Below are 13,420 nucleotides of genomic sequence, written 5' to 3' on the forward strand. Positions count from 1 at the left end.
GGCCTATGCCCAAGCTAAATTTCTAATAAGACTTTCAACTCCAGAGGCAGTTCCAGAAGGTCTGAGATTGACTCACCTGTATGTGAAGCGAAGCTTCTCAACGATAGCCTTCATCTTGTCCACCTGCTCTGGAGTTGCCATGATTTTTTCAGTAAAGGGCATCTTCCTTTTATCATCAGCAAAGGGTAAAAAGACCAGCTGGAAGCCTGAAGAAGGGAGATAATTTTTCTTTCATTTGACTTCAAGTGTTGCAGTCACTTGTTTCTCAGCTCCAAATTCCTCCTTCTATATCCTGTGGTGCTGGGGCCGGGGCCCTATAGGCCCTATTTCTCGAACTTCACCAGCTGGTTTTTGTTATTATCTGCCTAACAGACTCCCTCTGCATTTTCCAGAGGACTGCAAGGGAGGAGGGGTGCCCCTTCCTGTATACTGTAGATCCTTTATCCCTGGGGAATATGTTTGAAGAACCCCGGAGAATACTCGAAACCTCAGACAGCACCAAACCTGACTGCCATCAATTAAAACATGTTTCTGTCCATGTTGTACATTCATATATTTAATATTTAACGTGTTTTTCTTTTTTTCTTTTTTTGAGATGGAGTTTCACTCTTGTCACCCAGACTGGAGTGCAGTGGCGCAATCTCGGCTCGCTGCAACCTCCGCCTCCCAGGTTCAAGCGGTTCTCCTGCCTCAGCCTCCTGAATAGCTGGGATTACAGGTATGCACCACCACACCCGGCTAATTCTTGTACTTTTAGTAGAGACGGGGTTTCACCATGTTGGTCAGGCTGGTCTCAAACTCCTGATCTCAGGGGATCTGCCCACCTCAGCCTCCCAAAGGGCTGCGATTACAGGCGTGAGCCACCGCGCCCAGCCTTCATCTTTTTTTTTTTTTTGAGACAGGGTCTTGCTATCACCCAGGCTGGAATGCAGTGGTGTGATCACAGCTTACTGTAGCCTCTACCTCTCAGACTCAAGTAGCCTATCAAGTAGCCGGGACTACAGGTGAACACCACCACACCTGGCTAACTTTTTGTATTTTTTGCAGAGAAGGAGTTTCACCATGTTGTTCAGGCTGGTCTCAAACTCCTGGGCTCAAGTGATCCATCTGCCTCAGCCTCCCAAAGTGCTAGGATTATAGGCATTAGCCACGGTGCCTGGCCTCCTTTTCTATTTTAACTACGCACTTCTCATGTACTGTGGCAGTAACTTTTACAGTTTGAGGTGCAAGAGCAAAACCAGCTTAGGCCGGGCATGGTGGCTCACGTCGGTAAGCACAGCACTTTGGGAGGCTGAAGCAGGACGATCACTTCAGCTCAGGAGTTCGAGACCAGCCTGGGTAACACAGTGAGACCCTGTCTCAATTTATGTAAAAAAAGGAAAGAAAAAAACTAAGATGAATTTCTTTTTTCTTTTTTTTTTTGAGACAGAGTCGTGCTCTGTCACCCAGGTTAGAGTGCAGCGGCGTGATCTCGGCTCACTGCAAGCTCCACCTCCCGGGTTCACACCATTCTCCTGCCTCAGCCTCCCGAGTAGCTGGGACTACAAGCACCCACCATACCCGGCTAATTTTTTGTATTTTTAGTAGAGACAGGGTTTCACTGTGTTAGCCAGGATGGTCTCAATCTCCTGACCTCATGATCCACCGGCTTCAGCCTCCCAAAGTGCTGGGATTACAGGCGTGAGCTACTACGCCCAGGCTTTTTTTGAGACAGAGTCTCGCTCTGTCACCCAGGCTGGAGTGCAGTGGCACAATCTCAGCTCACTGCAAACTCTGCCTCCCAGGTTCACGCCATTCTCCTGCTTCAGCCTCCCAAGTAGCTGGGACTACAGGTGACCGCCACCACACCCGGCTAATTTTTTGTACTTTTAGTAGAGATGGGGTTTCACCGTGTTAGCCAGGATGGTCTCGATCTCCTGACCTCGTGATCCACTTGGCTAGGCCTCCCAAAGTGCTGGGATTATAGGCATGAGCCACCACGCCCGGCCACTAAGATGAAATTTCTTTTTCCTTCTTAACAATTTTGTGGATAGAAGACTCCTTCTTACCGTATATCTTAGCAACCTCAGCATATGATATTTTTTTCTTCATTAAAGTCAAGATCTCTCATCTTTTCATTTAAAAGAAGCACTTTATGACTTTCTCTTTAGTATATCCAAATTGCCAGCACCACACTTGTGCTTTGGGGCCATTATTAAATAAGGTGACCTGAACACAAGCACTGTAATACGTGTTACACCTTGACAGTCAATCTGATAACCAAGACAGCTACTAAGTGACTAACCGGTGGGTAGCATTTACAGTGGGAAGATGCTTAACAAACGGATGATTCCTGCCCCAGGTGGGATTGTGCTTTTAAACTTTTTCTGGAATTTTCCATTTAAAATTTTTGGACCATGGTTGACTATGGGTAACTGAAATTGCAGAAAGCAAAACTGTGGTTGTGGCCCTCCTGTATTTACTGTTCCTGTCTGTACTGCCCCAGCAGAGACCCTTTACCTGGCAGCAGTTGGTTCCAGTCTCCAGCTTTTTTGATACATCCAGAGCTAGCTGGACACTGCCTCCTCCCTGGAGGGCTAAATCCCAGCTCCATGGGGGCCTCCTCTGAGCTTCACCCTCGCCCCTTTTTTCCTTACCCTCTACCACATGATAAATAAAAGGAAACAGGTAAGGGTTATCAGGCTGATTTTAGTTCAATTACTGGCTGGTTCTGGAAGGACTAAAAAATTTAGGCTCTGTAACTAACTGCTGCTACCAAGTGAAAGCCTTTGCAAACAATGCTGACCACACTGAGCAAACAGGAAGAAGCAAGTCCCTCACCTCTCCTCTGCCCTTTGGTCTCCCTCTAGCACCCACTATAGACACAGCCTGAGAGCCAGCCGTGAAAGATGAAATTAGGTCTGGATCATCTCAGCCTCAGCAGTGCAGAGCATAAAATGGTGAATTTGGAGCCGAGAGATAATAGCTTAGTAACTGAGCACTCCTGAACATGCTGAGGATCAAAGTTAAAACTACAGTAATGCATCTTAAATGTAAAACCACCCCAAAGGAAAGGTGCTCCAGAACACCCATCTTTGTAGCTAAGAAATATTAAATAGAAAGGTTAAATTACTTGCCCACGTCGACCAGCTAATAAGCAGCAGAGATGGGCCCAAAACAAAAGCAAGCAGGCTTCCAGACACATAAGCACAAGATAAAGTCAAATCTGACTTTAAAATCCATGGTCTTTCTGCTTTACCTCACTATCTTGGCAAACCCCACGGTTGGTTTGTACAGGAACTAAACCAAACATTAGACATCACAAGGGTGCCAAACAATGGCTTTGGAAAGAAAGGCGTCGGCAGTGAGGTACCAAGAACTTGTGTCAGTAATCTGCAAACAGTCCCCTAAGCAGACACTTCTCTATCCCAGCTGCAGATCAGCCTTGTATGGCTGCGCATGCTGTGCACCCCATAACTATATTTAGTGGCCTCATCTGTCTGTGCATTAAATTCACCCAAGAAAGCTAAAAAATAGACACTTTTAAGCCCCATTCCCAGAGACTATGATTCAGTAGGTCTGCATTAGGGGCCCATGGATGATTCCAAAGTATGGGCAAGGTTCAGAAGCCCTGGAAATATGTCTGCCACATACCTGGAGGAGTCACCTGAATTTTCTGGTCATCCAACTCTTCGTCCTGTGGCACCAAAGCCACAAAATAAGGGGGGATGTTCCTGCGGGGTGTGTATCTGCACAATGCTGCAACCTCCTTCTCCAGACACTTGATGAGCAGAGCACTGAACAAGGTTGAGCTCCCTAGAAAACAAAAAGCCCAGTGACCAGCCTCCTAAAACGGTTTCCTCCTTTCTTCTCTTTTAGCCCTACAGTTTCTCTTCCATTTTCTTTAAAGGGCTTATTTTAATTTTATTATTTATTTATTTGAGACAGGGTCTCGCTCTGTCACCCAGGATAGAGTGCAGTGCTGCAATCACAACTCACTGCAGCCTTGACCTCCCAAGCTCAAGCCATCTTCCCACCTCTGCTTCCTGAATAACTGGGACTACAGTCATGCACCACCACACCCAGCTAGTTTTAAGAGTTTTTGTAGAGACAAGGTCTCTCTAAGTCACCCTCACTGGTCTCCAACTCCTGGGCTCAACTGATCCTCCAGCCTCAGCCTCCCAAAGTGTTGGGATTACAGGCATGAGCCACCACACGAAGCCTTTAAAGGGCTTATATCTCAACAGGTAAGGGTTGGAGGACCCCCAGCTGAGGGGAAAACGGGGGCAGCAGAGACACAGAAAGGAAAATTTTTAAAAGGAGTAAGAGGTTTAGAAGCCCCAAACATTCCACTTAAGAAAGGGAATTATGGCCAGGCATAGTGGCTCACGCCTGTAATCCCAGCACTTTGGGAGGTACAGGCAGGCGGATCACGAGGTCAGGAGTTCGAGACCAACCTGGCCAATATGGTGAAACCCCGTCTCTACTAAAAATACAAAAATTAGCTGGGCATGGTGGTGCGTGCCTGTAGTCCCAGCTACTTGGGAGGCTGAGGCAGAAGAATCGCTTGAACCCAGGAGGCGGAGCTTGCAGCGAGCCGAGACCTCGCCACTGCACTCCAGCCTGGACAACAGAGCAAGACTGTTTTAAAACAAACAAACAAACAGAAAGTGAATTATTGGCCAGGTGAGGTGGCTCACGTTTACAGTCCCAGCACTCTGGGAGGCCAAGACAGGTGGATTGCTTGAGCCCAGGAGTTCGAGACCAGCTTGTCCAACACAGCAAAACCTGTCTCTACTAAAAATACAAAAGATTAGCTGGACGTGGTGGTGCGGGCCTGTAGTCTCAGTTGCTCGAGAGGCTGAGGTGGGAGAATCACCTGAGCCTGGGAGCTTGAGGCTACAGTGAGCCAAGATGGTGCCACTGGACTCCAGCCTGGGTGACAGAGTGAGACTGTCTCAAAAAAAAAAAAGTAAATTATTAATGTCAATTCACTTTTACTGACACTAGGTTAACGACATGACCCCAGTTACTAATGAAAACCAATTAAGTCAAATTTGGGGTGTTCATGAGCCGTAGCACAGAGGAAGAAAGGATCTAGACTGCACAAATAAACACAACGACAAGGTTCACATCCTCTTTAATTTCCAACACTAGAGAAAAAGTTGTGGGCTTATTTTGGTTTTGTTTGCTTTCTGCTCTCTTATCTGATGTTTCAAAGAATTACATGGGAAACTGTTTTTAAAAAGCTAAATTCCAGGCTGGATGTGGTGGCTCACGCCTGTAATCCCAGCACTGTGAGAGGCCAAGGCGGGTGGATCGCCTAAGGTCAGGAGTTCGAGACAAGCCTGGCCAACATGGTGAAACCCCATCTGTACTAAAAATAGAGAATTTAAGCCGGGCATGGTGGCGTGCACCTATAACAACAGCTACTTGGGAGGCTCAGGCAGGAGAGTCGCTTGAACTCAGGGGACGGAGGTTGCAGTGAGCCGAGACTGCACCACTTCACTCCAGCCTGGGCAACAACAACAACAACAAAAATATATATAAATATAAATAAGGCCGGGCACAGTGGCTCACACCTATAATCTCAGCACTTTGGGAGGCCGAGATGGGTGAATCACGAGGTCGAGTTTGAGATCAGACTGGTCAAAAAGGTGAAACCCCATCTCTACTAAAAATACAAAAATTAGGTACACGTGGTAGCGGGTTCCTGTAATCCCAGCTACTCGAGAGGCTGAGGAAGAAGAATCATTTGAACCAGGCGGGCGGAGGTTGCACTGAGCCAAGATCGGGCCATTGCACTCCAGCCTGGGTGACAGGGTGAGACTCTGTCTCAAATATAAATAAATAAATAAAAAGTAAATTAAAAAAAAATTTATAAAGCTGAATTCCACAGTCCTCATCCGTGAGGCGGATGTTGCAGTGAGCCGAAATTGCACAACTACACTCTACTCTGGGTGACAAGAGTAAAACTCCATCTCCAAAAAAAAAAAAAGAAAGAAAGAAATCTGTTTAACTTTCTTTATTCCCACATTTCCAAAATTTGAGCTTGAAACACTTTTAGTTTTTTTTTTTGAGACAGTCTCACTCTATCGCCCAGGCTAGAATGCAGTGGTGTGATCTCAGCTCACTGCAACCTCTGTCTTTCAGATTCAAGTGATTTTCGTGCCTCAGCCTCCCAGGTAGCTGGGATCACAGGCGCAAGCCACCAGGTCTGGCTAAATTTTGTATTTTTAGTAGAGACGAGGTTTCACCATGTTGGCCAGGCTCATCCTGACCTCAGGTGATCCATCTGCCTTGGCCTCCCAAAGTGCTAGGATTAGAGGCATGAGCCACTGCACCAGGTAGAGCTTGAAACACTTTCAACATACTCTATTAACATCTCCTGTACAGTGTCCAAGCAGTGCCCATTTACAAAGCACTGCTCCATAAACTGCACTGTGTGTTAGAGTCACTGATCCGTGGTCCACGCTACTTACCAATCACCAACGACTCCTCTGGGTACACGAACAGGGAGGGCCTCAGATAATGGTGTTTCTTCAGCAGTACCAACGGCTTGAAACCCATGAGCATCAAACCTGGATCATCAAATCGTTTTAGCTCTTCTGTCTCCTCTTTCTCCAGTATAATCTGACGACTCCCATAGATCTGAAGGAGAAGAACAAGGATCACATGGGAAGGCTACATGGAGATGCAAAATAACTGTAAGATGATGACACTAGCAAAGTTAAAATCAGCTCTCTTCTAAGGAGCAGGAAGATGGCTCGCCTGGCATATCCTCCTTCTCCAACAGGGAATTAACATTTATTGAGTGACTGTAGGTACTTTACACGTCAACTACTTTATCTTCTGTAACAATCCTAAGAGGTAGATGTTTCAACTGTTTTAGAGTGGGATTGTGTTTATGAATAGCCACTGCACTCCAACCTGTGCAACAGAGTGAGCTCCTCTTTGCAAAAACAATAAAATAGGCTGAGTGCAGTGCCTCATGCCTGTAATCCCAGCACTTTGAAAGGCTGAGGCAAGACTGTTTGAGCCCAGGAGTTCAAGACCAGCCTGGGCAACATGGCAAGACCTATCTGTATAAAAAAATTAAAAGTTAGCTGGGCACAGTGGTACACACCTGTGGTTCCAGCTACTTGGGAGGCCGAGGCTGGAGGATCGCTTGAGCCCAGGAGTTTGAGGATGCAGTATGCCAAGATGGCACCACTGTACTGTAGCCTGGGTACCAGAGCAACTCTATTCCCCCAACCCAAAAAAAGAAAAAAAAAAAAATGAACTGACCTCCCAGCACCATTCCTGACACACAAAGCATACCTAAACCTATTTATTTATTATTATTTGAGATGCAGTCTCTGTCACATTGTCACTGGCATGCAGTGGCGTGATCTCAGCTCAATGCAACCTCTGCCTCCCAGGTTCAAGTGATTCTCCTGCCTCAGCCTCCTGAGTAGCTGGGATTACAGGTGTTAGCCACTATGCCCAGCCCAAACCATATCTATTTATTAAATGAGAAGACCTATCTCAGGTACTGTACTAGATCTCAATGGGGGAGGCAGAGACACACACATATAAGTTCTACTTCCAAGACAGGGCACAGCGGCTCATGCCTGTAATCCCAATACTTTGCAAGGCCAAGGAGGCTGGATCATTTGAGCCCAGGAATTCAAGACCAGCCTGGGTAACATGGTGAGATCCTGTCTCTCCAAAAAAAATAAAAAATAAAAAAATTAGCCAGCTGTGGTGGCATTAATCTGTAGTCCCAGCTACCCAGGTGGCTAAGGTGGGAGGATCAACTGAACCTAAGAGGTTGAGGCTACAGTGAACTATGATGGCACACTGCAAAGATTATTTGTATTGTTTGGAGAGAGAGAGAGAGATGTATATATACACACACACACATATACATACATATATAATTTTTTTTTTTTTTTTTTGCACACTCTTTCCCAGGCTGTGCACCACTACGCCTGGCTAATTTTTAGTTTTTTTGTAGAGACAGGGTCTCGCTATGATGCCCAGGCTGATCTCAAACTCCTGGGTTCAAGTGATCCTCCTGTTTCAGCCTCCCAAAGTGCATGAGCCACCGTACCGAATGATGTTTGTATTCGATCCTGGACATGTGATTAATAACAGCTTAGTACCAGATTCAAATTTGGGTTTTACGAACAAAAGAAGAACTCTCAAGGTTTTTTCAAACATACCGGATCAAGAAAAACTCAGGCTGGGCGCGGTGGCTCAAGCCTGTAATCCCAGCACTTTGGGAGGCCGAGACGGGCAGATCACGAGGCCAGGAGGTCGAGACCATCCTGGCTAACACAGTGAAACCCCGTCTCTACTAAAAAAAATACAAAAAACTAGCCGGGCGAGGTGGCGGGCGCCTGTAGTCCCAGCTACTGGGGAGGCTGAGGCAGGAGAATGACGTAAACCCAGGAGGCGGAGCTTGCAGTGAGCTGAGATCGCCCCACTGTACTCCAGCCCGGGCGACAGAGTGAGACTCCGTCTCAAAAAAGAAAAAAAAAAAAAAAAAAAGAAAAACTCAGTGACCAGAGATCTACTGCCTATGAATAAATCAATATAAAAAATTAATTACTTCCGGCCGGGCGCAGTGGCTCAAGCCTGTAATCCCAGCACTTTGGGAGGCCGAGGCGGGCGGATCACAAGGTCAGGAGATCGAGACCATCCTGGCTAACACGGTGAAACCCCGTCTCTACTAAAAAAAAAAACAAAAAACTAGCCGGGCGAGGTGGCAGGCGCCTGTAGTCCCAGCTACTCGGGAGGCTGAGGCAAGAGAATGGCGTGAACCCGGGAGGCGGAGCTTGCAGTGAGCCGAGATCCTGCCACTGCACTCCAGCCCGGGCGGCAGAGTGAGACTCTGTCTCAAAAAAAAAAAAAAAAAAAAATTAGTTACTTCCAAAACGGAAGAGAAAATTTCTTGTCTTTTTCTCCTTCAAAGAGTAGGGCAAAACTCTCTGGCTTGAAATTTGTGCTCATGGGTTGAATCAAAACTAATATTTTAGTCATCTCATAGGCCCTAAACTTATGTAAAATGTCAGATTCTTCCACATTTTGCATAAAGGAAGGATGACTCATTCAATTTTAACTTTCGATGTTAAATCTCTCTATAGACTGAGCAAAGGTAAGAGGATGAGGAAAGACAAGGTTCTGCGTCCTGCGTCTTTCAGATGCAGAAAGGGAGATGTATGCCATTCCAAGGCACAGGAAAAATATCACTAGCAAAAATAAATTATCTCCCTAAAAAAACGAGTTCACGTCACACTTCATACTTTCCCTAACTCCTCATCTCCCTAATTAACTGTAAAGTATTTTATGCTATTGTACCTGAGGCAAGACTGTTAGACTGACAGCATCATGCACTGAGTGATGAAGGGGTGAGGTTTTCACTGGTATCTCTTTCAGACACTGGCCCAGTTTAACTTTCTAGCTATCAAAATATCACTGATCCAGACGCCACAGTCCCAAAGAGTTAAGTCTTTGTGTTTTAATAGGTTAGCAAGAAAGATGCACATGGTTCATTCAAGTGTGGTGGTGTTTACAACTAATTGATCACAACCAGTTACAGATTTCTTTGTTCCTTTTCCACTCCCACTGCTTCACTTGAGAAACAGAAAAGGGAAGGGAAGGGGAGGGGAGGGGAGGGGAGGGGAGGGGAGGGGAGGGGGGGGGAGGAGGTGGGGGAGGGAGTGGGGGAGGGGAAAAAGAAAAGGGAAGGGGAAGAAAAGGAAAGATGCACATATGAAAGTTATTTAACTGGTCAGCCTGATCAGTATCTCTCCTCCTCGTTAACTCTTCAGCGGGAGAAAATTCAGTAAGAAAGCATCTTGGGTTAGGTGTGGTGGTTCACATCTATAATCCCAGCACTTTAGGAGGCTGAAGCAGGAGTACTGCTTGAGCCTAGGAGTTCGAGGCCAGCCTGAGCAACATAATGAGACCTCATCTCGAAAGAAGGAAAGAAAGGAAGAAAGAAAGAGAGAAAGAAAGAGAGAGAGAGAGAGAGAGAGAGAGAGAAAGAAAGAGGAGAGAAAGAAAGAGGAGAGAAAGAGAGAAAGAGAGAAAGAGAGAAAGAGAAGAAAGAGAAGAAAGAAAGAAAGAAAGAAAGAAAGAAAGAAAGAAAGAAAGAAAGAAAGACAGAAAGACAGAAAGACAGAAAGACAGAAAGACAGAAAGACACAGACAGACAGAAAGGCCGGGCACAGTGGCTAATGTCTGTAATCCCAGCACCCCAGCACTTTGGGAAGCCAAAGTGGGAGGATTACTTAAGATCCAGAGTTTGACACCAACATAGTGAGACACCGTCTCTTTTATTCTGAGACGGAGTTATGCTCTTGTTGCCCAGGCTGGAGTGCAATGGCGTGATCTCGGCTCACCGCAACCTCTGCCTCCCAGGTTCAAGTGATTCTCCTGCCTCAGCCTCCTGAGTAGCTGGGATTACAGGCACGCACCACCACACCTAATTTTGTATGTTTAGTAGAGATGGGGTTTCACCATGTTGGCCAGGCTGGTCTTGAACTCCTGACCTCAGATAATCCACCCACCTCGGCCTCCCAAAGTGTTGGGATTACAGGCGTGAGCCACTGTGCCCAGTTGACCCAGTCTCTTAAAAAATAAATAAATTAGCTGGGTATGATGTCACACGCCTGTGATCCCAGCTACTTGGGAGGCTGAGACAAAAGGATCATTTGAGCCCAGGAGGTCAAGGCTGTAGTGAGTCATGCTTATCCCACTGCACTCCAGCATGGGCGACACAACGAGATCCTGTCTCAAAGACAACAACAAAAGGCATCTCTACCTACCTGAGACCTCTTGGTATCGCTAGGCAGAAGCAAACCACCTGTACTCGTATTAAAGGTCCGGGTCTTGGTTTTCACTGGTTCATTTGTTTCCCGATAGAGCTTTATTGGAGGAGGCTTGAGAGCCTTCTGGACCAGATTATAAACGCCCACAGAGATCACTATATCTTTGTTGAGCTTCAGCTTTAACCTGAGGGAGTGAAAAATGAAAGAGCATGAACTGAAAGACTGCACTTTTCTAAAATTCCCTCATAACACCAAAGCTTCACTGTTTTATTCTCTCCAATAATCCTAAGCTCTCAAATATAAATATGCTTTTTAATAATACAATCGAATTTGCTATAATACCACCTCAGAATCTATAGCACAATATATTAACTACTTAAAATAATGATAAAGAATGTACTACAGGTTGAGTATCCCTTTGCAAAATGCTTGCTTAGGACCAGAAATGTTTCAGATTTCAGATTTTTTTTGGGAATATTTGCATTTTATAGTACTTACTGTTTGAATATTCCTAACCCAAAAATCTAACACCCATAATGCTCCAATAAGCACTTCCTTTGAGCATTAGGTTGGTGCTCAAAAAAGTTTCAGATTGTACAGCATTTCTAATTTTGGATTTTCAGATTAGAAACACTTAACCCGTATAATAAAATGAGTAAAATGATAGTGTGTATTAAGCACAGCACTATACCAATCACCTCACAGCTAGTCTCTCATTTAATCATCGTAATAGCCCTGTAAGTACTGTACTGGTTGTCTCATCTTTTTTTTTTTTTTTTTTTGAGACAGAGTCTCACACTGTTACTTGGGCTGGAGTGCAGTGGCGTGACCTCAGCTCACTGCAACCTCTGCCTCCCGGGTTCAAGCGATTCTCCTGCCTCAGCCTCCCAAGTAGCTGGGATTATAGGCACCCACCAAGACATCTAGCTAATTTCTTTTTGTTTTAGTAGAGATGGTGTTTCACCATATTGGCCAGTCTGGTCTTGAACTCCTGACCTTGTGATTCACCCACACTGGCCTCCCAAAGTGCTGGGATTACAGGTGTGAGCTACCATGCTTGGCCTCGTCTCTGTTTTTCTAGGATCCCTTCCCTCACTTTGAATAAAGACCCATCATGCCGGGTGCAGTGGTTTAGGCCTTTAATCCCAGGTCAGGAGTTCAAGACCAGCCTGGCCAACATGGTAAAACCCTGTCTTTACTAAAAATACAAAAACTAGCCTGGCGTGGTGGTGCAGAGTCTGTAATCCCAGCTACTTGGGAGGCTGAGGCAGGAGAATCGCTTGAACCAGGGAGTCGGAGTCGGAGGTTGCAGTGAGCCGAGACCGCACCACTGCACCACTCCAGCCTGGGCAACAGAGTGAGACTGTCTCAAAAAAAAAAAAAAAAAAAAAGAATCTAGCAATCTGGTTTCTATTGGTCTCAAGTTTATAAGAAATCAGAGGCCGGGCGCAGTGGCTCACGCCTGTAATCCCAACACTTTGGGAGGTAGAGGTGGGTGGATCACGAGGTCAGGAGGTCGAGACCATCCTGGCTAACATGGTGAAACCCCATCTCTACTAAAAATACAAAAAATTAGCCGGGTGTGATGGCAGGTGCTTGTAGTCCCAGCTACTCGGGAGGCTGAGGCAGGAGAATGGCGTGAACCCGGGATGCGGAGCTTGCAGTGAGCAGAGATCGCGCCACTACTCTCCAGCCTGGGCGACAGAGCTACACTCCGTCTCAAAAAAAGAAATCAGAATGACACAATTTCAACAACAATGATAATAACTAACATTTATGAGTTTTTGCTCCCTAACAGGCTCTGTTTTCTAAGTGCTCTTCATTAACTCTTCATAGTAACCTAATGAGGCAGGTATTGTTGTCTCCAATTTACAGAGAATAAAACAAACAATGCACATGCATGTGCCACTAACATTCTGGTCAACAATGGGGCACATATACAATGATGGTCTCTTAAGATGACAATGGAGCTCAAAATTTCCTATCACCTACTGACATCACAGTTGTCGTTAAGTTTGTCACACAAGGCATCACGCGTGCATCTGCAGTGATGCTGTGTAAACAAACCTACTGTGCTGCCAGTTATATAAAAGTATGCAGTCACTGCCGGGCGCGGTGGCTCAAGCCTGTAATCCCAGCACTTTGGGAGGCCGAGACGGGCAGATCACGAGGTCAGGAGATCGAGACCATCCTGGCTAACACAGTGAAACCCCGTCTCTACTAAAAATACAAAAACTTAGCCGGGCGAGGTGGCAGGCGCCTGTAGTCCCAGCTACTCGGGAGGCTGAGGCAGGAGAATGGCGTGAACCCGGGAGGCGGAGCTTGCAGTGAGCTGAGATCCGGCCACTGCACTCCAGCCTGGGTGACAGAGCGAGACTCCGTCTCAAAAAAAAAAAAAAAAAAGTATGCAGTCACGTCCTAGGCCTTCACATTCACTCACTACTCACCCAAAGCCACTTCCAGTCTTACAAGTTCCATTCATGTTAAGTGCCCTATGCAGGTATACCATTTATCTTTATACCATATTTCTTTTTTTTTGAGAGGGAGTCTCACTCTGTCACCAGGCTGGAGTACAGTGGCACGATCTTGCCTCACTGCAACCTCTGCCTCTCGGGTTCAAG

General features: G+C 46.1%; 1 protein-coding gene across 5 annotated transcripts in view; it reads right to left on the bottom strand.

Annotated features, from left to right (window-relative positions):
* Positions 1-13,420, bottom strand: part of XRCC6 (X-ray repair cross complementing 6) — a 38,893-nt gene that overhangs the window by 8,748 nt on the left and 16,725 nt on the right. For all 5 annotated transcript variants that reach the window (XM_025400037.1, XM_025400036.1, XM_025400034.1 and 2 more), the window contains 4 exons: positions 10,797-10,983; positions 6,462-6,630; positions 3,634-3,795; positions 77-206 (listed from right to left, as the gene is read on the bottom strand). In XM_025400037.1, coding sequence (XP_025255822.1) covers positions 77-206; positions 3,634-3,795; positions 6,462-6,630; positions 10,797-10,983 — 648 coding nt within the window. The remainder of the gene's footprint in view (positions 1-76; positions 207-3,633; positions 3,796-6,461; positions 6,631-10,796; positions 10,984-13,420) is intronic.

The sequence above is a fragment of the Theropithecus gelada genome, chromosome 10 (genome assembly GCF_003255815.1).
Source record: "Theropithecus gelada isolate Dixy chromosome 10, Tgel_1.0, whole genome shotgun sequence".
Lineage (NCBI taxonomy): Eukaryota > Metazoa > Chordata > Mammalia > Primates > Cercopithecidae > Theropithecus > Theropithecus gelada.